The 27390-nt window shown below is 44.4% G+C and overlaps 1 protein-coding gene across 6 annotated transcripts in view; it reads left to right on the top strand.

The window, feature by feature from the left end:
* ATAD1 (ATPase family AAA domain containing 1) overlaps nucleotides 1–27390 on the top strand; it is a 221841-nt gene that overhangs the window by 168309 nt on the left and 26142 nt on the right. For 4 of the 6 annotated variants that reach the window (XM_069239891.1, XM_069239889.1, XM_069239893.1 and 1 more), the window contains exon 9: nucleotides 5646–5779. In XM_069239891.1, the coding sequence (XP_069095992.1) occupies nucleotides 5646–5779 (134 nt within the window). The remainder of the gene's footprint in view (nucleotides 1–5645; nucleotides 5780–27390) is intronic. The other 2 variants (XM_069239895.1, XM_069239894.1) reach the window with 1 other exon arrangement.

The following is a 27390-nucleotide window of genomic DNA, read 5'->3' as shown; positions in this document are numbered from 1 at the left end:
TTGATTCCTAATAACCAAGAAAAATAATTAAGTTAAAACTGCTTTTATTGGAGTATCTACTAAAGTGAAATAAAATGCTGTTAAGAAAAACCAATTAGGTTCCTACATGTTAATTAAGCCTACAAGTATGATTGAAGAAAGCTTATAGCAATAGCTCCATAAAGTGTAGTGAATTCCAAGATAAAATAAAGGTAGATAAACAGCAGAGTCCATACATTTTTCTTGCACCTTCTCCATAAAAACAGTTGTTGTATTGTGACCCTACATGGGTGTATGTACACTGCTGAGACTGACATGTCACACTGATGGCAGTAGGATCTGGCTGCCTAACGTTTGGAGTATCTACTATGTCCTACAGAGGAATATTATGGACCAAATGTATAATACCATAAAATGTTTAATCAAAGGAGGGTGATTAAACAATCAGTTTTATGCAATTATCTTGCTTTCTCCTTGAAAATAAATGCCATAGGTTATATAAAATACTGGTGTCTTTCACATAACAGCTACTTGTGTGATCTGCATGCCTGCTGGCTGAATGTCGGAAGCAACTAATTGTTTGGTAGGTGAATTATGTGGACTAAATATAAGAAAAAGTATTAATGCCCATATTGTAGAACCAAGATTACTAGTAATTTTTCCATCCCTCAGGCTAAGGTGTAGTAGATCTTGATGCAGAGAACTATTAATATGGATAAGGTTTTTTTTCATCCCTCAAAGCCCATGGACTTGCAAGGCTTTTATCATTCCCTTGCGTGATAGCTCACAAAATGATGCAACTAGGACTGTTGTCTCGCTAAAACAATTCTAGTCTAAGAACCTAGCAGTAGGCATGACAAGCCTTGTATTATGAAGTCTTCACAAATATTGTTGTCCTGGTGCAGGGTGAAACCCCTGTGATAGATAGCACTGTTGCCCACAACAACCCTGCGAACACTGATGTCCATCTCACTGATTCTCACACTTTAAATGGCACAACATAGGATGGTCCTGATGATGTGCATTGCTTCAGCTAACTACAAACTGCCCTCTTAGACCGAAATACGCCTCACATTTGTCTTCTACAGTCTGCTGTTAATGATTTTACAAAATAGATACCTATGGTTCCAGGTGACTTTCATAGACCAAATGAAGGTGAAATGGCAGAAAAGGCCACTGTTTTTTGGTGAAAATATAGACTGAAAAAACAACCTTACATACATCTACTCAAAAATATCCACCATACTATGATCGCATCATAGAGATTTGTTGACTTCTTTAAAACTACTGAATCCACTTGTTCTGGCTGTGTTTGATTCTACCACTAGGCTTTGTATAATTAAAAACAAGTGTTTAGGTGTGTTTTATTGCAGCATTTATTTAGCGCTTACTTACCCCTATGTGGGGTTTGGAAGCGCTTGCTTACACACATAGCACGCTACACTTCCACCATGTGGGGGTGTGTGGTTGGAAGGATGTTGTCTTTGTTTTGTTCCAGTGTGGGAAGTAATTCATTGTTATGCATTGTAGGAAGTTGGCTCTGTATGTGCTATTTCAAAGTAAGGAATAGCATGCACAGAGTCCAAGGGTTCCCCTTAGAGGTAAAATAGTGGTAAAAATAGATAATACTAATGCTCTATTTTGTGGTAGTGTGGTCGAGCAGTAGGCTTATCCAAGGAGTAGTGTTAAGCATTTGTTGTACATACACATAGACAATAAATGAGGTACACACACTCAGAGACAAATCCAGCCAATAGGTTTTGTTATAGAAAAATATCTTTTCTTAGTTTATTTTAAGAACCACAGGTTCAAATTTAACATGTAATATCTTGTTTGAAAGGTATTGCAGGTAAGTACATTAGGAACTTTGAATCATTTCAATTGCATGTATACTTTTCAAGTTATTGACAAATAGCTACTTTAAAAGTGGACACTTAGTGCAATTTTCACAGTTCCTGGGGGAGGTAAGTTTTTGTTAGTTTTACCAGGTAAGTAGGACACTTACAGGGTTCAGTTCTTGGTCCAAGGTAGCCCACCGTTGGGGGTTCAGAGCAACCCCAAAGTCACCACACCAGCACCTCAGGGCCGGTCAGGTGCAGAGTTCAAAGTGGTGCCCAAAACGCATAGGCTAGAATGGAGAGAAGGGGGTGCCCCGGTTCCGGTCTGCTTGCAGGTAAGTACCCGCGTCTTCGGAGGGCAGACCAGGGGGGTTTTGTAGGGCACCGGGGGGGACACAAGCCCACACAGAAATTTCACCCTCAGCAGCGCGGGGGCGGCCGGGTGCAGTGTAGAAACAATCGTCGGGTTCGCAATGTTAGTCTATGAGAGATCAACGGATCTCTTCAGCGCTTCAGGCAGGCAAGGGGGGGCTTCCTCGGAGAAACCTCCACTTGGACAAGGGAGAGGGACTCCTGGGGGTCACTTCTGCAGTGAAAGTCCGGTCCTTCAGGTCCTGGGGGCTGCGGGTGCAGAGTCTTTTCCAGGCGTCGGGACTTAGGTTTCAGAGAGTCGCGGTCAGGGGAAGCCTCGGGATTCCCTCTGCAGGCGGCGCTGTGGGGGCTCAGGGGGGACAGGTTTTGGTACTCGCAGTCGTAGAGTAGTCCGGGGGTCCTCCCTGAGGTGTTGGTTCTCCACCAGCCGAGTCGGGGTCGCCGGGTGCAGTGTTGCAAGTCTCACGCTTCTTGCAGGGAGATTGCAGGGTCTTTAAAGCTGCTCCTCGAAACAAAGTTGCAGTCTTTTTGGAGCAGGTCCGCTGTCCTCGGGAGTTTCTTGTCTTTTTCGAAGCAGGGCAGTCCTCAGAGGATTCAGAGGTCGCTGGTCCCTTGGAAGGCGTCGCTGGAGCAGAGTTCTTCGGAAGGCAGGAGACAGGCCGGTGAGTTTCTGGAGCCAAGGCAGTTGTCGTCTTCTGGTCTTCCTCTGCAGGGGTTTTCAGCTGGGCAGTCCTTCTTCTTGTTGTCGCAGGAATCTAATTTTCTAGGGTTCAGGGTAGCCCTTAAATACTAAATTTAAGGGCGTGTTTAGGTCTGGGGGGTTAGTAGCCAATGGCTACTAGCCCTGAGGGTGGGTACACCCTCTTTGTGCCTCCTCCCAAGGGGAGGGGGTCACAATCCTAACCCTATTGGGGGAATCCTCCATCTGCAAGATGGAGGATTTCTAAAAGTTAGAGTCACCTCAGCTCAGGACACCTTAGGGGCTGTCCTGACTGGCCAGTGACTCCTCCTTGTTATTCTCATTATTTTCTCCGGCCTTGCCGCCAAAAGTGGGGGCCGGGCCGGAGGGGGCGGGCAACTCCACTAGCTGGAGTGTCCTGCGGTGCTGTGACAAAGGGGTGAGCCTTTGAGGCTCACCGCCAGGTGTTACAGCTCCTGCCTGGGGGAGGTGTTAGCATCTCCACCCAGTGCAGGCTTTGTTACTGGCCTCAGAGTGACAAAGGCACTCTCCCCATGGGGCCAGCAACATGTCTCTAGTGTGGCAGGCTGCTGGAACTAGTCAGCCTACACAGATAGTCGGTTAAGTTTCAGGGGGCACCTCTAAGGTGCCCTCTGGGGTGTAGTTTGCAATAAAATGTACACTGGCATCAGTGTGCATTTATTGTGCTGAGAAGTTTGATACCAAACTTCCCAGTTTTCAGTGTAGCCATTATGGTGCTGTGGAGTTCGTGTTTGACAAACTCCCAGACCATATACTCTTATGGCTACCCTGCACTTACAATGTCTAAGGTTTTGTTTAGACACTGTAGGGGTACCATGCTCATGCACTGGTACCCTCACCTATGGTATAGTGCACCCTGCCTTAGGGCTGTAAGGCCTGCTAGAGGGGTGACTGACCTATACTTGCATAGGCAGTGAGAGGCTGGCATGGCACCCTGAGGGGAGTGCCATGTCGACTTACTCGTTTTGTTCTCACTAGCACACACAAGCTGGCAAGCAGTGTGTCTGTGCTGAGTGAGAGGTCTCCAGGGTGGCATAAGACATGCTGCAGCCCTTAGAGACCTTCCTTGGCATCAGGGCCCTTGGTACTAGAAGTACCAGTTACAAGGGACTTATCTGGATGCCAGGGTCTGCCAATTGTGGATACAGAAGTACAGGTTAGGGAAAGAACACTGGTGCTGGGGCCTGGTTAGCAGGCCTCAGCACACTTTCAATTGTAAACATAGCATCAGCAAAGGCAAAGTCAGGGGGCAACCATGCCAAGGAGGCATTTCCTTACATGCATGATGACCACCAAGGTGCAGTTATCTTATTACAGGACACAGTGTGTTGAATGATGAAGTGTGAGTGACATGCCGTTTTATGGTTTTCAGTATGGTGGTAGCTTTAAACAGCTCTGTAGGTCCCTTTATGGTTTTTCATATGATATAGTCTACTTAAGCTGGGTACCGTACTGGATTGTTCACTGAGATTTGTGCAAGCCTCATCTGGCGTGGTTGGAGGAAGGGAGAGCTGTTGGATGGGCTTTTTAATTATCATCCCATATCTGAGTGTCATAGTGAGATGTAAAGAAGCGTTTAGATTGTATGGATATTTGAGCCCTGCAGTGATGGACTATATTTAAGTTATGCGAATTGTCCAGAAATGTGTGACTGATCCCTCCAGTTATTCCACGCCTGTTCATTTGGTGATGTTTGTTTTTTGCAACTTTACAGTACTGGTGATGGACAACCCTCATAGCAGATATGTCTTGTGTAAATTTAAGAGGGACGTCATAATTTGTTGCTGACCGCTTCGTATTATGATTTTAGTATTATTGTGGGTCATAATTGTATAATGCCACGACAAACTATAGGTCAGGCCTTCTTAACTTATCTGCATTCAAAAGCAGATTGCTGGCTGAGCAGTTTGCAATTTTTGGGGTGTAAGCTGAATATCGCACTTGAGGGTGCAACTGTTTTCAGGGCTCTGTTTCTGGGATGTGGGTGGCATGGTTATCTAGATTCCTTCGTGTCTGTTTTAGTCTTTCATTTTGTTGAGAGTTCCTAAATAATTTGATTCTTACAAATCCTTGAAAGTTGTGATTTAGTGGGATGATTGCAACAAAATAAGTATTCTGGAACTCCTCAGGTCTCCCCCTTTCCCAGGCTCAAATAGTGAGAGATGTTGTAAACATGGACATCTATGAAAGATAACTACAGTGGATAGCTTGTAACGGGTAGATAACATGTTGTTGGTTGTAATTTCCACAGTTTCCAGTGAGATCACTGTGTAAACCTTCTCACCATTTATTGTGGAAGGACTGCATGAGCCAGAAGGTATAATCCAGAACTTAAGCATTTCCTAAAACAGAAGCAAAATAACATGTAAAAGACTGGCAAGCCAGCACGTGCACATACCTGAGAGAGTTAACTCCTATACATTGTTTAAAAACCCTGCTTGTTATTCTAAAGTATAGCTGTTAAGTTCACTCCTCTTAAGCAGTTAATCATGGAATACGTATCAAAACCACGCTTATGTTATGCACCTAACAGAATTGTCAGGTTTTTGTTTCATTCATATTTAGATATATAGATATAGACATATATATATATATATATATATATATATATATATATATATATATATATATATATACTAGAGTAATGTATTGCCGTATTTACTAATTGTCTGGCTTTCACTTGATTAAAGAAGCATCCTTTTAAAGACCTAAAACACATATGTTTCAATTCATAGGTGGATCAGGATTTGGACATGCAGGAAGTTGCAAAAGAAACAGATGGGTTTTCTGGAAGTGACTTGAAAGAAATGTGCCGTGATGCTGCACTCCTCTGTGTTAGAGAGTATGTAAACTCCTCAGCAGAAGATGGGTTTGTACTCTGAGATTACAACATGTTACAATGCACAATATCAAATTAGTACTTTGTTGTTTGTTGTATTTGCAGTTCCCAAAGTGCTTTGAAAGGAGTTAATGACAGCACAACACCTGCACTGTATTTGCCTACAAACTGTGGTTGTTGAACCCAATACTCTAGCGCACTTCAGCGATAGTGAAATGTTTTGAACAAATGAACATGCGGAAAGGTCTACAGAGATTGGTCAATGGAGACCACCATACACTTTTATCTATATTTTCGCCACGAGTACTGAAGCATGTCAATAGGTTGCTACCTGCCATCTTAAGTTCTTCCATTTTTTTCAAATTTGGTTTTGCCATGACAATCTGTCATTTAAGCCAATGAACAACAGAAACTGTCAATCTTTGGGACACCTAAATTAACTTTTTGAAATGTGTAAATTAAAGACCCACAAAAATGGCACCTCTACTTAGTCCATTATTGGAACTTTCATAGATTCATATGCTTGAATCATTCCCTGTTGTCGATGGGAGCCCCCGGTACATTTAACTAAGCAGTGTTAACATAGATTTAAACCTAAGGGCCCTTAGGCCTCTTAATTTAACACTATCAGAGTCGTTTTAAGAAAAATGATCAAACTTCAGAATCCACCAATCAGGAGGCACCACCCTTTAGAACCCTCCTGAGAGAAGCTCCAGTACTTCAGATTTTCCACCGCACGTCGAGCTAGGGAGTCTCCTCAGCGCTCTGCTCTTTCTTCATGTCTTTCGGATTAGCTTTAAGTAGATATTCTTCTGAACTTTTCTGACTGATTGTGGGTAAGGCCTACAGCATGTCTGACAAGGAAAATAAAAGTTTGTTCAGATCCTGCAAGACCTGTGGGGAAAAGAGATTACACTCTGAAGACCCTCATCAGGACTGCATATACTGCCTTTACCCAGACCACTCGGCTAAGGACTGCAAGTTATGTCATACCTTCCCTTCTAAGACCCCGAAGAATAGAGAGGGCAGATTATTAATATGGCTACAGAAACTTAAATCTAGAGATAACCCTGTCTCGGATCCAGACAGTGATGACTCCTCAACATCGTCCAGAAAGTCATCTAAGAGAGCTAAATCTCATTCAAGATCTCATCAGAGCAGCCAAGAAAGACCCACAAAAAGACCACCTCAGGGTCTTATAAAGTCCGCAGCCCTTCCACTTCACCTCATAAATTCTTCACAAAAGGGGAACGAGGGCATGCCAGCAGCTCTGAAAGTCATAAAAAATCATAATCTGTGCCTCCATCTGTGTGTGCTGAACCTTTCAAAAGGTCCTCCTCTGCTCGTGTGGTGGACAGACCTCTGGCAAAGACTATACTGTTGACGACAGCCTCATCGTCGATGACATCTGTGAGTGCCTTTTCACCGTCAAAGATGGTTTCCACATTAACATCGCCGACAGCCGTGCTGATGACCTCGCGACAGCAAGCCTCCCACGTCATCGTGGACCGCACAGACGTCGTCATCGTCGACTAGGATCTACACATAGTCATCGTTGACAGCAGTAACAGTGCTGTCCTCATTGCCATCCTCGTCGACGACCCGTCGGCCGTAGCTTCCACTTAAAAGATGTTGTTGATTAAAATCTCCATGCGGACATCCTTGACGACACCACTGTCGACAAAGGCTGTATCTACTCTGTCGACGAGGGAAAAACTACGCAGAAGTCAGGAAAAACTTACTCCACAGTATACTTCGCCTAGTAAAGTAACCCCTCTGATGCCAGTACATCTGTTGGAGGGTGATGAAGAATCTGATGACGAGGGACCATTTGGAACAGCGCACAGCCCCTCACAGCTGAATGTTAAATATTAGGATGATGATGAGGAGTATGGCAAAACCTATAACCCGCAGTACTATGCAAGGGACCAGGCATTTCAGGAGGATGTATACATGCTTTACTTTCTGATCTGAGAGCGATGCTTGCAGACTAAAGTAGGCGTTTTCCTCCTCAGGAACAGGGACAACCACAGCCTCCTTCATGGCCCGTTTCAAGGCTTACCACCCCATGTCAGAAGCCAACCTCTTCACCACCAGCAAATGTGGCCACACCAGATATGACCATACCACATGACACGGACGTTTCGGAGGGTGATCAAGAAGAAGAACTCCTCAACACCCAGTCGGAGTTGGAAGAATGTTATTCCAGCTCCTCCTCCTCCTTCTCAGCCAAAAGTGGATTCACCTCCAGGTGACATCGGAGGATTCCATAATCTTTTGAAAAGAGCAGCTAAGTGTTTTGCACTTCAAATGCCATCCAAGCAAGCGGATTGCTTTCTATATGATTTTAAATAACTTTTCCAGAAATCAGTACGCTCCATACCGCTAGTCAGTTTCATATGGGAAGAGGGTTTGAAAGACATGCACAACCCTGCTACAGTCACTGCAGTGCTTCCTCGCTTGGAAGTACAAAATGCCGGAGGATGCCCCAGCATGTTTGACTGGTTACCCCCATCAAGATTCAGTGGTCGCTCAAGCGGCACAGAGAAGATCCAAGAATCTCTCTGTTCCAATATCCGCACCTCCGGACAAAGAGGGTAGATGTTTGGATAACATCGGGAAGAGGTTTTCGTCAATGTCTAGTCTCATTATAAGGGCAGCTAACTCCCTGGCAGTGTTAGCCAGATATGGTAGGCTGTTATGGGCAGACATTGCCCCGCATAATGATCAGTTGCCGGATGATGTTAAATCTGGAGCAAAAAAGACATTGCAAGAGGGAGAGTGTACATCAGCGGAAATAATAGATTGTGCAATGGATATAGCCACTACTGCATTTCATCAGCTCACTGGTTCGGCTGTCCTTCGGAGGCAAGGTTGGTTAAAGTCCACATCGTTCCGTCCGGAAGTCCAGAATAAGATCCTAGATCTTCCTTTTGATGGCCAGGCATTGTTTGGTAAGCATATTGACGAGACACTGCAGTCAGTTAAGTCTGACACAAATACAGCAAAATCTTTGGGTACTCTCCAATTTCGGAGGCTTTCTTTTCGAACCAGGCGAGGGCATGGGATGCCTTCATATAGGGGAGGCTTCCAGCAATACAGATACCCGACGTATCCTTCCTCTTCTCAGCAATTTCATCAAAACTACACTCAAAGGCAGCCACCGCAAGCGGCCTACAACAGGTCTGGCTCCAAGGGATGCTCAGCTCGTCCTGCTAAAGACTCAGTTCGCAGAGCATGATGTATCCAAGGCTCCGGCTGCCCCCAACCATCCTCCCCCGGTTCTAGACGGAAGGATATCTCCGTTTTTCCAACAATGGCAAGCCATAACATCGGACAAGTGGTCTTACAGCTCGTAAATCATGGACACACACTAGTTTGTCCAAATGCCTCCTCCCAATCCTCCTCGCAGAACTTCACGGAAGTATCCAGAACAACTCTAGAGAGATCAACAAAATGCCCTTCAAAGGCGCAATAGAGAGAGTACCTCCATCACAGTGAGGAAGAGGTTTTTACTCTAGATTCTTACTCATTTGCAAAAAGTGGAAGGACTGGGGGGGCCGATCCTTTATCTCAGAGAATTAAACACCTACTTGAGAAAACAATCCTTCTGCATGATAAGCCTTCAGGATGTCCTTCTGCGATTGAACCAGGGAGATTTTATATCTACACTAGACCTAAAGGATGCCTATTTCCACATCCCCATTCATGCAGCCCACAGACAATACCTGAGATTCATGGTAGCCGGAAGTAATTTCGAGTCAATCCATTTGGCCTAAAGTCAGCTCCCAGGATATTTACGAAGTGCATAGCTCCTATTGCAGCCTTTCTCAGGAGAAGAAAACATCAAGTATTCCCATACCTAGACGATTGGCTGATAAAAGCAAACACCTATATAGGAGCACACAGGTCAACAAAAAAGTGTTTCCTTGCTCAGCAGCTTAGGCCTGACCCTCAACTTGTCGCGCCGCACCGCGCGGCGCGGGCCGAGCGTTCGGCACAAGCCGCGCGTTCGGCTCGGGCCGCGCTTCGCGTCTTTAAGACGCGGCGCGCCCCGAGCCTTTCCTGCACCCTACGAGGCCCCAAGGCTTACTTGGGGCCTCGCTCTGCTCTCTCCCTCCGTTTTGTTGGGGTCTCCTGACCCCTCTTACCTGTTTGGGCTCCTTTTCTTCTTTCTTCTGTCTTCTTTCTTTTTGGGTCTGTTTTTTGCACTTTCCTTTATGCCTTTTCCCCTTCCCAGGTTACCCTTGTTTTCCTAGCATTCCTCCTTCCCTATTCTCTATGGTTTCTACTCCATTCTATTCTATCTACTTTTCCCTATCTAAGATGGTGTCCTTTTTCTTCCTGTGGGTCACTTCCTGTTTTATGGTATTTAAGGGTGGTGTTTTCTTCTCCTCTTTGCGCTGCAACACTCTCTTCTCAGTTAGTGTCCTCGCTCCTGATTTCCTAGCCTTTGGTTCTGGATTTCGCCATTTCTGTGTTATTACGTCAGTTCTTTTTGATTCCTGTTCCTCTGTTCTTGTTTCAGGAATCCTCTGTGAATCTTCTTTGAAGGTTTTTTCCTCTTCTTCTGAAGGGGTTTTTTCCCTCTGGCGCTACTTTCTTACGGTCACGGTCTGTCCTTGGCGTTCCTTTGCCTACAGCACCGTGGCTACCAGAAAGAGTCGCCCCTTTTTGGGCCAAAGTCGAACTCTCAAGATCCACGCCTCAAGATCTGCAAACTCCAGGCGCAAGCAGCACGTGAGTCGTGACACAACTGGGAGAAATCCAAACCCCAATCATCAGGATCAAATTGTTTTAGGGACAAAACTGGACACTGAATCCACCATGGCATGTCCCACTGCAGAGAGACAGCAGAAACTAATCTCTAGCAAGATCGATTATAGAAAAGACTACATTTCAGTACACCTCTTCAAGTCCTTATTGGGCATGATGTCCTCATGCATACCTCTAGTTCCACTCTGCAGACTCAAAATGAGGCTCTGCAAGAGCAGCTCAATGTACAATGGCTCCAGGTTTCAGGAAGCTTAGATCAGATGAACATTACTCTGGCAGTAATCAAAGCTCTGGTGTGGTGGTCTCAAAAACATCTGTCTATCGGTCTATCGTTTCTTCATCATCCAGCACCGTGGACAATCACCACAGATGCCTCCCTGTAACGTTGGGGAGCGGTTTTACAAGACCTACGGGTAAGTGGCAAGTGGCTACTAGAGCTGTGGACAATGCACATCAATCTGCTGGAGCTCAAAGCAGTTCATCTAGCTTTACAGGCTGTTCTCCAAAAGATTAGCGGTTCAGAAGTGGTAATAAGAACGGACAACACCACTACGATGCATTACCTCACAAACAGGGAGGCACAAGATCTCTTCCTCTCTCCAAGGAAGCTCAGAAGATCTGGAACTGGGCGGTGCAGCAGGGCATCCTGCTCACAGCAGTGCACCTTCCAGGCATACAGAACACAGTAGCAGACTCGCTCAGCAGGCAAAAATCAATGTGTCCCGAATGAGAACTGGACCAGTCCACATTCAACTACATTTTTTCCCCAGTGGGGAACACCCAAACTTGACCTATTTGGCAGCCAGTTGAAAGCCAAATGACAATACTTCGCAAGCTGGCATCACCAAAAGGGTTCATGGGGGGAATGCATTTTCCATAGCTTGGTCAGGAATCTTTGCATGCGCCTTTCCACCAATCCCCTTGATCCCGAGAGTCCTAACAAAGATGAAGAGAGAACCGTGCACGCTGATATTAATAGCCCCGTACTGGCCTCGCCAACATTGGTTCGCGGAGTTTCTTCTTCTGTCAGTAAAGCCTCACATCCCACTGAGAATATCTCTGCATCTGCTAACAATGTGCAACGGTCATATCTTGCATCCAGATCCTCAATCAAAGCGATTATCAGCATGGCTCCTGAGCACAGGGAATTTGCACATTTAAACAGTCTGCAAGAGTGCAGGGACATTCTATCCAAAGCCAGAGCAGCCAGCACCAATAAGGCTTACTCATGTAAGTGGAAAAGGTTTTGTTTGTGGTGTCATCAACAGCCAATTGATCCTCTCTCCTCCTCTTTGGAGCAGACATTACCTTACTTTTTGCATTTAGCACACTCAGGCCTTGGGCATTCCTCTATAAAGGTTCACCTGGAGGTGATTGCGCCTTATAGACGCTCAGGCTCTTCACCTTCGTTATGGTCCTCTAGGTTGATAAAACGATTTCTGAAAGGGCTTTTCAGAGTGTTTCAACCATTCAGACCTCTTCCTCCCTCTTGGAATAATTTAAATATTGTTCTTGTGCACCTTATGAAGCAGCCTTTCGAGCCAATTCATTGAGCTTCTATGAAATTCCTCTCCTGTAAACTTGCCTTACTTGTTGCCCTCACTTCAGCCAGATGAGTCGGTGAGATTCAAGCACTTTCCATACGGGAGACGTTTTTACAGATTAAAAAAGAAAGACTAATCTTGCGCACTAATCCGCGTTTTATTCCAAAGGTCCCTTCAGATCATCTGAATGAGCCCTTAGTTTTCAAGACATTCTTTCCAGAACTGACGACTCCTACGGAGAGAACATTACACTCTTTAGACATTAAAAGGTGTATTAAATTCTATTTAGACAGGACTAAACCATTTTGCAGGTCCAACCAACTATTTGTGGCTTACATTGCACCCAGGCGGGTCAACCGCTCTCTAAACAGCATAAGTAGATGGATCTCCTCAGCAATTCAATTTTGCCATCAGGCAGCGGGCAAGCCACTACAATCTTCTGTCCGTGTACATTCAACACAGGCAGTTTCTTCTTCTGCAGCGCCGTTTGCTGGTGTACTGCTGCAAGACATTTGTAGAGCAGCAACTTGGAAGAGCTGCCATACGTTTACCAGACATTACTGCTTGGAAGCATTATCTCAAGGAGAGGTAGTGGTGAGTCAAGCAGTCCTCAGGAACCTTTTCCAGTGAAGGTGAGCTACTTCTTTCCTCCGACCGTCCTGATGTCAGATGTGCACATTGTATATGACTAGTTGTCTCAGATTCATGCTAAATGTTTATGGCGATGTGACTATAATGTTTAAAAAATAATAATTTTAATATATTGGTTTGTAAACATGCTTTCAATGTATGTATTGAACAGATTGCAGGAGTGTTACAATGTGCATATGTACTGCTTGCTACTCTGGTTTAAACATGTAAGTCCATGAAAATTCCAATACTGGAGTAAGAAAATTAGTTACTTACCTGTAACTTCTCCATTATTGGAATCTTTCATAGATTCACATGCGACCCACCCGCCTCCCCGGAGAAGCTCACCTTCACCTCTCTTTTGATTTGTCATGTTATGTGCACTTGTATTTTGAAAATCTGAGGTACTGGAGCTTCTCTAGGGAGGGTTCTAAAGGGTGGTGTCTCCTGATTGGTGGATTCTGAAGTTTGGTCCTTTTTCTTAAAATGACTCTGATAGAGTGTTAAATTAAGAGGCCTAAGGGCCCTTAGGTTTAAATCTGTGGTAACACTGCTTGGTTAAATGTACCGGGGGCTCCCATCTCGACGACGGGGAATGATTGAAGCATGTGAATCTATGAAAGATTACAATCCTGGAGTACTAAAGTTACAGGTAAGTAACTAATTTTCGTACCCTTTGTTGGCCATAAGGTTCTCTCCTGTTGCAACCTGTCGGGCAGAGTGAACGTTCTTCAATATTGATAGTAGAAGGTCCTTTGACAGATATAAGAATCAGGTATTTCTCATTCTGTTTTTTTCTTCTGTTGTGCAGAATGTTTGCATTTCCGTTTAAAATAACGTACTGTAGAGACTCTGTGGAGCAGCCATAAAGTAGATTTACTTTTCCATGGCTACCCACCAGAACGGCGCACACAGTAATTTTCAAGTACAATGAAGCAAGTTTGCTAAAAGTCCCTTAACATAATTGTTAATCAGCAGAGGGCAGTAATTCAATAGAAAACTATGAATTGTTGGAGCCATAGGACTTGAATCAGGATCTGCCGGAACAATCCAAGTGTTTGAACAGCACAAATGGCTAGTACACATGGCTAGGACGGTAAGGAGGTTTTTTTTTTTTTTTTTTTTTTTTTTTTAAAACAAGTGTGAAGAGTGTCTGGCTTCAGACAGCAGCTACCAGTGAATGAGCCACTGAATGGAGGACTCACTGCGGAGTGGGCAATTTCTGGTAAAGTTTGTGGGAGGAGACCAATTAGCTTCATAAAATTGGGGCGAGATGCTGGAGAATCATGCTGGCCATTGTTTGAGAAGACTGTTTTGCAGAGCCACATAAAGAGGTGATTGAGGCAATCCTTCATCTAGGCTCAGGAATGTGCACCTCATGTAAACAAAAAAATGGAGAAACTGGTTCCTTGGCAGATGATTTAAATAATTCTTCCTCGCCTTCACCCTCTAAATGTAACATAATTGTATTGTTGCAAACGATTGACAGTGGATCTTACTGATTAATCTGTCAGTTTAACAGCCTGAACACTTAGAGTCCAAAAAGGTTATAAACCTAGCACCAGAATTGTGAAGAAGGCCAACATTTGAAATGTGAGGCTTGACAGCTATCACCAAATCGTAAAAAACACAGGGGGAAACGAGTGAAGAGAACCTTGTCTTCTGAGCTTGCTTGTAGAAGTTTGAAATCTATGTAAGAGCTTAGGTTAAAAAGTCAAGTGATTAAGCTAGGGTGAGGCTTCTTGAAGAACAGGTACCTCAAACTCTTAGCTTTAGGCAGAAGAATAGTTTTTTTTGATTAACAAACCCCCCCCCCACCCCCTCCAATATCAAGTGAGAGCAAAGGCCTGGCTGCAGTACAAGGGAGCGAAACCAGTAGATGGCTCAGGGTCTGCACAATGGACATTGATGCTCTGCTTTCCAAATGTCATCAAAGTCACCAAGCATTAAAAGAAAAAAAAATTAAGGAAAGAGGGACCTCAACTTACATTATCCTCCAAGGGAGTTAGTAGTTTTCAGCTGAATGATTAACTGTGTATGCTCAGGAATGGTGGAAAAACCTAAACAAAATTTGTCAGTGGAACCGTGGAAAAATCAAATGTGGCAGACGAATAGCAAATTGAATTTGTCCACCTTTAGGAATCTCAACTGGCAATCCATAAAATGTTCAAGGGCTTTGAACTCCACATTCTCTTTCATGTGTCTGACCAACAATTCCCTTGGAGCTTTTCTGTGATCTCTGGATTATCTGTTCCAGTTTCAATCTGGAGTCGCAGTACTGATCCTTCCCTCTGTCTTTCACCACAAAATGTATTTTCTGCGGAGGTATGGCTTTTTCACCTTTAGCTTCTTCACTCTTTCTAAATACTAGGAGTCATATCTCAGGTAGTTTATGCAATCGAATTCGCAAAACACAGTAATCAGTGACTCCACTGTCTTCAGGTGCAGCTCCCAACCACCTTCCCGATCCGCATGTACCAAGGTTTTCACTAGAGCTATCGTGTAAAACATTTCCCCAGTACTTACAAATTTCTGATTTTTCTTCACATTCTTTGACAAACTCTACAAACTTGGTTTTCAGGTTCCTTATTTTGAACTGAGTGTATCGAACATTGCCTGGCTTTGCATTATGTCTTTTGAATGAAGTGCACCCTGTGCCTTGCTCACTTTTGAGATGATATGCAAAACCTTATTTGTCATTCTTGTTCCAGAAACCATTCCAACGCAATGTTTCTATAGCCTCCGATATCAGCGTACCTTGTAACGAACTGACATAATGAGTTCTGCTCAGTATTGACTGGGCAGTTTTGCTTCCAAAGATTTTAGCCTCAATAAGTGCATTGTCTATGCCACCTCCATTGAGCTAACTCTCTGCACACTGCAACACAACTTTTGTCATGTGGGAAACACCCATCTTTGGATAAGGATCATCAAATACTGGATTGCTCATAAAAAATGGCAACTACAATATGGAAAACACCCTAATCACAGAATACTGGAAAGACAGGCTGGTCTTGAAGATGAGCACGCCCTTTTTTTTTTTTTTTTTTTTTTTTTTTTTAGAGCTGTCTATACAGTAGCATAGTTTGTGACTGTAGATGGTATTTCTGGTAAAATTCCCAACCTTCTACAGTGGGACAGTATTGTGGGAGATCAGAGCATGAATTCCAGCCCACGGAGGAACTGGATTTTCTTCATCTTTCAGCCTGCACCGAATAAGCATTATGAGAAATTCAGTAAAATCAGCTTTGCGGACCGCAGCCTCAGGTATAAGAAGATCCATGTTCTCAGTCACTTTGAAGTTTTCTGGTAGACTGGGACATGTTGATGGCTTGTAGTGATTTTGCACACGTTGACAAGGCAGTTGGGTTATAAGTTTGCAGCTTCGTTTGTTTATGCCTACAGCTGACACAGCTGCTACTTCACTAGTACAGTCTTGAAAAAGCATCATGGCAGTACCATGTGTGCTGGATGTTCCACACAAAGAAGAGCTGCCTTCAAAATCAGAATTATTAAGAGCAGCAATTATAAATACTTTCCTGGTAAAGTGACTTGGACGTGGTGTGCTGTCACCCACAAGATTTTACAGCATGAGCTGCTAACAAGTTCCTGCTCAGTACTATTTCATTATAACCAATCCTATTCATTGAAGTGATTACCTCTCTAGTTTTGCACTTGTCATGGATGGCGGGAGCAGTCATTTGTAGCAAAGTTTTCTTTTTGCTGTGATGTAATTTATGAAAACAGGATTTGGAAAAGACAGTACATTTTCACAGCATAAGCCTTGTTGGTTCATGGGATTGTCTTCCACTTCACTTTTATCTTCAAAGCCATCATCAATGTTGTCGGCTTCTGTTACAAACTCAAAAACTTTAGTTTGTAACAGTTTTGCTTTGCAGATCTTAAACAAATATGTAAAAATGTGTTCGATGGCATCTGTCGCTGTAGATACACATGGTATGCATGAGCTCGCCATCTGGTGTTGGGTCGGAGTGTTACAAGTTGTTTTTCTTCGAAGAAGTGTTTTCGAGTCACGGGACCGAGTGACTCCACCTTCTGTGCTCATTGCGCATGGGCGTCGACTCCATCTTCGATTGTTTTCTTTCCGCCATCGGGTTCGGACGTGTTCCTGTCGCTCCGAGTTTCGGAACGGAAAGATAGCTGAAGACGGAAGATTTTCGACGGTATCGTTGCGATCCGGTTAGAGATAGACACATACGACGACGCGTTGAACATCGAAGCGCCTCGGTGCCCTTCGGGGTAGATTTCGGCACCCCGTCGGGGCCTAGTCGGCCCGACCGCGTGGAGGACAACGCCGATGGATCGGACCCCGTTTCGATTCTGCCCCGAATGCCACAACAAATATCCTTATACGGACCTACACTCGGTCTGTAATCTGTGCCTGTCACCCGAGCACAGCGAAGAATCCTGTGAGGCCTGTCGGGCGTTCCGGTCCCGAAAAACTCTGCGCGACCGTCGAGCGAGAAGACTCCAGATGGCGTCCACGCCAAAAGAGCGTCCACAGTTCGAGACAGAAGAGGAACAGGAGGAATCCTTTTCCATCCAGGACTCAGACTCCGACGAGCTACACTCTACAAGAACTGTGAGTAAGACGTCGAGATCAAACCTTAAAAAAGGAAAGAAGGCCCAGGGGACGCCACTGCCAACCGGCCATGGCTCCACCCAAATTCTCGGTGACCAACAATCGGCACCGAAAAAGGCCCATTCAGTGTCGAGATCGTCCGACTTCGGTCGAGACACCGGCACGCAGCCTCCTCGGGACCGAGAGAGTGCTAAACAGAAGCATCGACACCGAGAGTTCGGTGTCGACACGGATCGACGCCGAGACAGTGGCGCCGAAGACCATAGAGGCCAGGAATTTTTGGCACAGAAAAAGAGGAAGGTTACCTCGGAGCCGAAAAAACAATCGACTGGGTTTTCGGAGCCGAAAAAAGCGACATCAGACCCTGTTTCTGGCTCCTACACTGAAGAGCATTCTATGTCTTCTCAAATGAAGAAACATAGATTTGAACAAGAACTGCAATCCACTGACGTGGATCACACGCAAAAGCGTATCTTTATTCAGCAGGGGACTGGGAAGATCAGTACCCTTCCACCTGTCAAACGAAAGAGAACGCTTCAGTTTACTCCTCAGCAACAAACAGCACAAAAGGTAACACCTCCTCCCTCGCCTCCACCTGTAACTCCGGCTTCGCCAACTTACACCCCGTCACATTCGCCAGCTCACACCGCCATGAGCCACGATGACCAAGATCAGGATGCGTGGGACTTGTATGACGCACCAGTGTCTGATAACAGCCCAGACACATACCCAACTAGGCCATCACCACCGGAAGACAGCACAGCCTACTCACAAGTGGTGGCTAGAGCAGCATTATTCCATAATGTGGAACTACACTCGGAACAAGTAGAGGATGATTTTTTATTTAACACCCTCTCCTCAACCCACAGCTCCTACCAAAGCCTGCCGATGCTCCCAGGCATGCTACGCCATGCAAAGGACATTTTCAAGGAGCCAGTTAAAAGTAGGGCAGTGACGCCTAGGGTGGACAAAAAGTATAAGGCGCCTCCTACGGACCCTGTATTCATCACCTCTCAGCTGCCACCAGACTCTGTGGTGGTAGGGGCTGCCAGAAAACGGGCAAACTCACACACTTCTGGGGATGCACCTCCCCCAGATAAAGAAAGTAGGAAGTTCGATGCAGCCGGGAAGAGGGTTGCTGTCCAAGCAGCAAACCAGTGGCGCATCGCAAATTCACAAGCGCTGCTAGCGCGATACGACAGAGCCCACTGGGATGAGATGCAGCATCTCATTGAACATCTCCCAAAAGATCTGCAAAAAAGAGCAAAACAGGTTGTTGAGGAGGGTCAAAACATTTCCAACAATCAAATACGCTCCTCCATGGATGCAGCAGACACGGCCGCAAGAACCATTAATACGTCGGTTACCATCCGTAGGCACGCATGGCTCAGAACGTCTGGATTCAAGCCAGAAATTCAGCAGGCAGTGCTTAACATGCCAGTAAACGAGAAACTTCTGTTCGGTCCGGAGGTCGACACAGCCATAGAAAAGCTCAAGAAGGACACTGACACTGCCAAGGCCATGGGCGCACTCTACTCCCCGCAGAGCAGAGGATCTTATAACACCTTCCGCAAAACACCTTTTAGAGGAGGGTTTCGGGGTCAGGCCACACAAGCTAGCACCTCACAGTCCGCACCGCCCACCTACCAGGGACAGTACAGGGGAGGTTTTCGGGGCCAGTATAGAGGGGGGCAATTTCCTAGAAATAGAGGAAGATTTCAAAGCCCCAAAACCACTACCAACAAGCAGTGACTCACACGTCACTCACCCCTCCCACACAACACCAGTGGGGGGGAGGATACATCAATATTACGAAGCATGGGACAAAATAACTACAGACACATGGGTCCTAGCAATTATCCAACATGGTTATTGCATAGAATTCATGCAATTCCCTCCAGACATACCACCAAAATCACAAAATTTATCAAAATACCATTCACAGCTTCTAGAGATAGAAGTTCAAGCACTACTGCAAAAAAATGCAATAGAATTAGTACCAAGCACACAAATAAACACAGGAGTTTATTCACTGTACTTCTTGATACCAAAAAAGGACGAAACACTGAGACCAATTCTAGACCTCAGGGTAGTAAACACATTCATCAAATCAGACCACTTTCACATGGTCACACTACAAGAAGTGTTACCATTGCTCAGAAAACACGACTACATGACAACCCTAGACCTCAAGGACGCATATTTCCATATACCAATACATCAATCACACAGGAAATATCTAAGGTTTGTATTCAAAGGAATACATTACCAATTCAAAGTATTGCCTTTTGGTTTAACAACCGCTCCAAGAGTATTCACAAAATGCCTAGCAGTAGTCGCTGCACACATCAGAAGGCAGCAAATACATGTGTTCCCGTATCTAGACGACTGGCTAATCAAAACCAGTTCGCTCACACAATGCTCAAACCACACAAATCAAGTCATACAAACCCTCTACAATCTAGGGTTCACCGTCAACTTTGCAAAATCAAACATTCTGCCAAGCAAAGTACAGCAATATCTAGGAGCCATAATAGACACGACAAAAGGAGTAGCAACGCCAACTCCACAAAGGATCCACAATTTCAACAGGGTCATTCAACACATGTCTCCAAACAAAACAATACAAGCAAGAACAATACTACAGCTCCTAGGCATGATGTCCTCATGCATAGCCATTGTCCCAAACGCAAGACTGCACATGAGGCCCTTACAACAGTGCCTAGCCTCACAGTGGTCTCAAGCACAGGGTCACCTTCTAGATCTGGTGTTGCTAGACCGCCAAACTTACCTATCGCTTCTATGGTGGAACAGTATAAATTTAAACAGAGGGCGGCCTTTCCAAGACCCAGTGCCACAGTACGTAATAACAACAGATGCTTCCATGACAGGGTGGGGAGCACATCTCAATCAACACAACATAAGAGGACAATGGAACATACATCAAACAAAACTGCATATAAATCATCTAGAATTATTAGCAGTTTTTCAAGCACTAAAAGCTTTCCAACCAATCATAACCCACAAATACATCCTTGTCAAAACAGACAACATGACAACGATGTATTATCTAAACAAACAAGGAGGAACACATTCAACGCAGTTAAGCTTGTTAGCTCAAAAAATATGGAAGTGGGCAATCCACCATCAAATTGGTCTAATAGCACAGTTTATTCCGGGGATCCAGAATCAGCTGGCAGACAATCTCTCTCGAGATCACCAGCAAGTCCACGAATGGGAAATCCACCCACAAATTCTGAACACCTACTTCACACTCTGGGGAACACCACAAATAGACTTATTTGCAACAAAAGAGAACGCAAAATGCCAAAACTTCGCGTCCAGATACCCACACAAGCAATCCCAAGGCAATGCCCTATGGATGAACTGGTCAGGAATATTTGCTTACGCTTTTCCTCCTCTCCCTCTCCTTCCTTACCTAGTAAACAAATTGAGTCAAAACAAACTCAAACTCATTTTAATAGCACCAACGTGGGCAAGACAACCCTGGTACACAACACTGCTAGATCTGTCTGTAGTACCACACATCAAACTGCCCAACAAACCAGATCTGTTAACGCAACACAACCAACAGATCAGACACCCGGACCCAGCATCGCTGAATCTAGCAATCTGGCTCCTGAAATCCTAGAATTCGGACACTTACAACTTAGTCAAGAGTGTATGGAAGTCATAAAGCAGGCCAGAAGGCCATCCACTAGACACTGCTACGCAAGTAAGTGGAAAAGATTTGTTTGGTACTGCCATCATAATCAGATACAACCACTAGAGGCAACTCCAAAACATATAGTAAATTACTTGCTCCATTTACAAAAAGCAAAGCTAGCCTTCTCTTCTATTAAAATACACCTTGCAGCAATATCTGCATACCTGCAAACTACATATTCAACTTCCTTGTATAGGATACCAGTTATCAAAGCATTCATAGAAGGGCTTAAAAGAATTATACCACCAAGAACACCACCTGTTCCTTCATGGAACCTAAACGTGGTTCTAACAAGACTCATGGGCCCACCTTTCGAACCCATGCACTCTTGCGGAATACAATTCCTCACCTGGAAAGTTGCCTTTCTCATCGCCATTACATCTCTAAGAAGAGTAAGTGAAATTCAAGCGTTCACAACACAAGAACCTTTTATACAAATACATAAAAATAAGGTCGTCCTACGACCTAATCCAAAATTTTTACCAAAAGTTATTTCTCCATTCCATCTAAATCAAACGGTAGAACTACCAGTATTCTTCCCACAGCCAGATTCTGTGGCTGAAAGAGCACTACATACATTAGATGTCAAAAGAGCATTAATGTACTACATTGACAGAACGAAGAACATCAGAAAAACTAAACAGCTATTTATTGCATTCCAAAAACCTCATGCAGGTAACCCAATATCAAAACAAGGTATAGCCAGATGGATAGTTAAATGCATCCAAATCTGCTACCTTAAAGCAAAAAGACAACTGCCCATTACTCCCAGGGCACATTCAACAAGGAAAAAAGGTGCTTCAATGGCCTTTTTAGGAAACATCCCAATGCAAGAAATTTGTAAGGCAGCCACTTGGTCTACGCCTCACACATTCACCAAACACTACTGTATAGATGTGCTATCCGCACAACAAGCTACAGTAGGTCAAGCTGTATTAAGAACTCTATTTCAGACAACTTCTACTCCTACAGGCTAAACCACCGCTTATGGGGAACTAACTGCTTACTAGTCTATGCATACCATGTGTATCTACAGCGACAGATGCCATCGAACTGAAAATGTCACTTACCCAGTGTACATCTGTTCGTGGCATCAGTCGCTGAGATTCACATGGACCCACCCACCTCCCCGGAAGCCTGTAGCAGTTCAGAAGTTACCTTCAATTTTGTACATTTGTATATATATTACTTAATCCTTTAATAGGTACATACTTACATTTTTCATTGCGCGGGCACTATTACTATAGTACAACTCCTACCTCACCCTCTGCGGGGAAAACAATCGAAGATGGAGTCGACGCCCATGCGCAATGAGCACAGAAGGTGGAGTCACTCGGTCCCGTGACTCGAAAACACTTCTTCGAAGAAAAACAACTTGTAACACTCCGACCCAACACCAGATGGCGAGCTCATGCATACCATGTGAATCTCAGCGACTGATGCCACGAACAGATGTACACTGGGTAAGTGACATTTTCATTATAGAACATCAGGTATTCCTGTTGACTACCATGATTTGCAGAGCTCTGGGACATCACAAAAATTGTCATTAAGTCCAAAATCTAAATCTTTTAGGACGTTTCTTAAAATGGTTTCTACTGAGTTTACTGCATCCTGTGATCTTGTTTTGGGAACAAGAACTTCAGGACTCAAATCAGCTGAGAACACCATAAGTGTTTAATTCTTTTTGTAGGACTGCCAAAAACGAATGCTGTCATTATACATTCTCACCAGAAAAATCTTAATTTCATTTTTATGAATCAATGCAGTTTCATCAATGTTGACTATTATTTCTCTGATCTCATAGAGTGTGAACCCGTAGCAAGCACTCGAGTTGCTTTAAAACTTCATTTGATGTTTCAAAGAGTGCAAACTTAACTGAAGACTGGTGGTTGCATTACTGCTGTGAGCTCGTTGTACATTCATATTTTCGATTGCATGCATGCAGTTCGGGTGGGCATACATATCTGCTGTAAATACATTCATCTCACTGTTTAGATCAGCTACTCCGCTGAAAACGTCATCTTGGAAGAAACTAGCTGCAGATAAAAACATATTTGCCCGTTGATACTCAACATACTCTGTACTTTGTTCTTTCGTCAGTCCCTTTTGCCCTTGTTCTTGCTAAAGCACAGATAACAGATTGAAGATCCTCTGCTTTCTGATCAGTTGTTGGAAGTGGACGAGGGGTAGCCATCGATCTTCTAAGTGGATGGGCATAGGGTTTGGTTGTCATCGCTTTCTCAGAACACTTAGATTCTTGTTGTGATTCATTGGTTTCTGCTATTTTTTTGACAGTTGTTTTTCAGGCTTTTTTCCGTTGTGCATGCTACATTGAAAAAATACTTTATTCTCTTCACCCATCAGCTTCCATCTTTTGTGAACTTCCTCTTGCTGTATTTCTGCAGCATCTTGAACTACTTCTGTCCAGCTGCAGTTGATGTTAGCTTTCTTTTGGATTAGTTTGCCACATGTCACATTTTTCTTTGTTGATAGTCTGCAGATTTTGTAGTTGGCAACACTCTATCTGGAGGTAAAGATCCTCTACTACCACCTGCTTTTCTCATGATTACGAACTAGAACCAACGGAAAACAAGAATCAAAAACAATATTAAAATAAATTACCAACATCATTATAGAGCTGGCATTTTGGGAAATGGCGGAAGGGTTGCTCTGAGGAATTATGTTTTGACACCAAAATGAAGTATATAAGTCTCATGATTCCTGAAATATTACAACATCACTGAAACACATCCACAATTTTTTTTTAAATGTCATCCAGAAAAGTTCGGCCTGGATCAACAGTGTCTACCCAAGCTAAATTACTTCCCTAATGATCTAAAAACACAAAGCAAAAATTAAAATCTCTGGACAACCATTTTTTAGGAGGTAATATCAGGGGGCCAGGATCGTAACGAAGATCTGGAGCACCACTCCCAAATTTGTAAGTTTTCAGACTCCAGAATTTCATTTTCAAAGACAGTGTGGTAAGTAAATGTCCCCTTGAAAATTCACGAGCTTCAACCCATTCCACAACTGCAGGAAGCAAATCTCAGTCACAAATCCAAACAATGCCTGCCTATGGTGCCTGAAGTCAAAGCATAACTCAAAATCATGGGAAAATGTTCCCCCATTGCACTTTAAGGCTATGAGGGAGCAGAAGGTGATGCACTATGTCTCTGAACGCAAAAAATGAGGTAGGTTGCTGTTCACAAACAGTGGACCTGTTCCAAAGTGTTGGTCTGCTTTTGCTGCAGGTCCTGCACAAAGTCACCTTCCTCTGGTAAGTCAGAGATATAGTTGCAGCACGAGATGCGCCAAAGAAGCGACGGAAGCCCAATCGAGATTAGTCCTCATTCTTCTTTTTCTGTTCCAGGGTGAATTTGTTTAGTCTGCACTCTAGAGGACTAGCTCAGGGGCCGGATCTGGCGGGCCCTGATTTCCTGACGAGCATCAACCCCACAGCATATAGAGGCCTTCACAATGTTCGTACACCATCCGGGTACTTGTCAGCACTGGTCCATGCCTCAACTTTGGTGCAACAGGGCTGGTCATTTTCAATGGCCTTGGCACTGACCAGGACACCCACATTAGATCCCACCACAATGCTAGTTTCTGCTCCAAATCTTGCCCTGCACCATGCCCGTGTCCCATTATGAAACTACTATAAAATTACTAAGGCAGCCAGGTTACTGTAAATGTCCCCCCATGTTGGAGGAATCACAGCATCTTCATCAGCGCCGATGTTATGGGAAACTGGAAGCCCTTTTTGGATCAGGTTCTTCTGCTCTTCAAGACTCCAAAATGAACTGGGTGATGATTAGGAGGACAACTTGATTTCTCTCCCCCGCTACACTATTGCTAGCTTTACCTAGATGCAGAATGCTAGTGTCCTAGACACTACTCCTGGAACAGAATTGGACTTCCCCACAGGTGCACTTCACTGAAGAGAGTGCCTACTCTGCTATAGTAGTCGACAGAGCAGCAGAATGTTGTTCAACTGCTTTCTATCAAGTCTGAGGCAAGCTTGTTGACTGAGATGAAGAAGCATGAGCCTGCTACTTCAGAACCCTTGCTCTCCTTCAAGGAGCCCCTGACAGACACCTTAGTTGTGACTAAACTGTGTTTGGGCCCCCAGTTGTCCACCGGTAGCTAGATGTCATAATCCTACCTCCAGAGACCTATTCTTTTTTAATCAGCACGTCACCACTGAGAATTTAGTTTTCCAAACTTCCACATTTAAATCCCAACTGCGCCGCTGAACAGGAAATCAAAATGCTGTGATGCCTTAAGGAAGAGTCTCATTTCTGGAAGAGTTTTTCCTTCTGCCAGCTAGTTCCTAAGGTACTTGAACACTCTCTGCCTTCTGAGTCAGGAAACTCGTTCTCTTTGACATGGCCAACAAGAACATGCTGGCCTTCCCTGACAAACTCAGGAACACACTTGCTCAGACAATCGGGGATGAGCAGAGTGCAGCAAAACACATTTTGAAGGCCCACCAGACATTACAGAATGTTTGTGTTGGTCTTTGGCCACTTGATTAGACATCATGCGCGGATGCACACAACAGGATTCTCCGGTGATGTGCAGGCATCCCCTACAAATATGCTTTTTGACAGTTTAAACTTTTCTGGGAAAAGGCAAACTCTGCTCTAAAGCACTTAGGGGGTTATTACAACTTTGGAGGAGGTGTTAATCCGTCCCTTAAGTGACGGATATACCACCAGCCGTATTACGAGTCCATTATATCCTATTGAACTCGTAATACGGCTGGTGGTATAGCCGTCACATTTGGGATGGATTAACACCTCCTCCAAAGTTGTAATAACCCCCTTAGTCCTGTTATTGCCTGTTCATTAGGTTTACTTTCACATCAGTTCCACTATTGGCACTGAAAATGAATGGGATGCTTGCACTTATGGTCTCATCTGCGGGTAAAGGCAGGCCTTAAAACCAGTGCAACAGCAAGCACAGCCTTCCCTTTTCATGCCTCAAGGGCTCACAGTGTGGCAATGAATACCATAAACGGAAGTAATCTTATTTTGCTCTTAACCTGCTGTCGCTGTGTTCAAGCTGATTTGATTGACTCTCCCTTAGTAAGAGGGGAGGGGGGCAGGATCTGACTTTTCTTCCCAGGCCAGCATGCTATTCCTTTCACATCCACTCCCACTCATTCCATCTGTTTCAATTCATACGTCAGAAAAGCATACTTCCATTCTTACACAGGAAGTCCAGTCATTACTGGCCATAGGGTTCATAGAGAAGGTCCCCGAGAGCTACTCCCAGTTGTTTATTTATTTTTATGCCCAGAAAAACAGCAATTTTAAGCCATTTCTAAACCTTCAGCATCTGAAAACATTCATGTGGAAGGAGATGTTTAAAATGTTACCGTAAGTCCATGTTCTTTCTGCCTTGGATGTAGTGGACTGGATGGTATACGTGGGCTTCCAGGAATCGTAAACAAAGCAGTAACTGTATGGTGTTCTACCTTTTAGCCCCACCTCTGCCTCTTCAAGTAAAGATAGTGTTTGCACTCCATCTTCGCAAGTCGGGATGTGTATTCCCATACCTCAACAATTGGCTGTTGAAGGTAGACTTGCAGATGTCTGTCTCCCTTCTCTCATTTCTGGGGTTCTCCATCAGAGCTGACCTGCCTGCGATACTCAAGTCATCCTCTTTATAGGCCCCATCCTGAACACAGTGGTATACAAAGTATTTGCACCCCAGCACAGAGAGTCCAGGACATTTAGAATACGATCCCTATGTTTTTTAACTCCTTCCTGGGTGTTGCCGCATATGGTTCTGAGGCTGTTTTTCCTATTGGTCTTTTGTATTGTTCTGATCCCAGGTGTCCTGTGGCACATGCAGGCCTTGCAGTGGAACGTTCATCTGCAGTGGATTCATGGTCGATGGTAACCTTTAGAGTAGTAAAGGATGCATCAACTCTGGGTTGGGGTAATGCAGCAAATAGGGTGGTATGGGGTTACAGATTCTATGCAAAGAGGCACTATGTCTCTGGAACTGGCTGAACCTTCAGTTTCTCTTACTGTAAACCATTTAACAGGATCGCTGAATGCCACAGCGAATAACCTCACCAGACGCATTATGCATCTTTGACCAGTTGGGTACTCCATGGTTCGATCTTTTGGCCCCCAGTCGAGATAAAGTGTTGTGATTGTTGAGCAGCGTAGTTTTCATCAAGGGGATTGTTAGAACAAATGTTCTGCCTTCAGTGGTGTGCCAGTCATCTGTACAACTTCCCACCCCTGCCTCTCCTACCCAGAGTTCTGAAAAAGATTATGACAGACAAGAATCAGGTCATCCTGTTTCCTTTGAAATGGGCCTGGAGAGAATGGTACAT

The sequence above is a fragment of the Pleurodeles waltl genome, chromosome 6, assembly GCF_031143425.1.
Source record: "Pleurodeles waltl isolate 20211129_DDA chromosome 6, aPleWal1.hap1.20221129, whole genome shotgun sequence".
NCBI lineage: Eukaryota > Metazoa > Chordata > Amphibia > Caudata > Salamandridae > Pleurodeles > Pleurodeles waltl.
The sequence above is the reverse complement of the archived record's forward strand: the minus strand, read 5'-3'. Positions and strand labels throughout refer to the sequence as shown.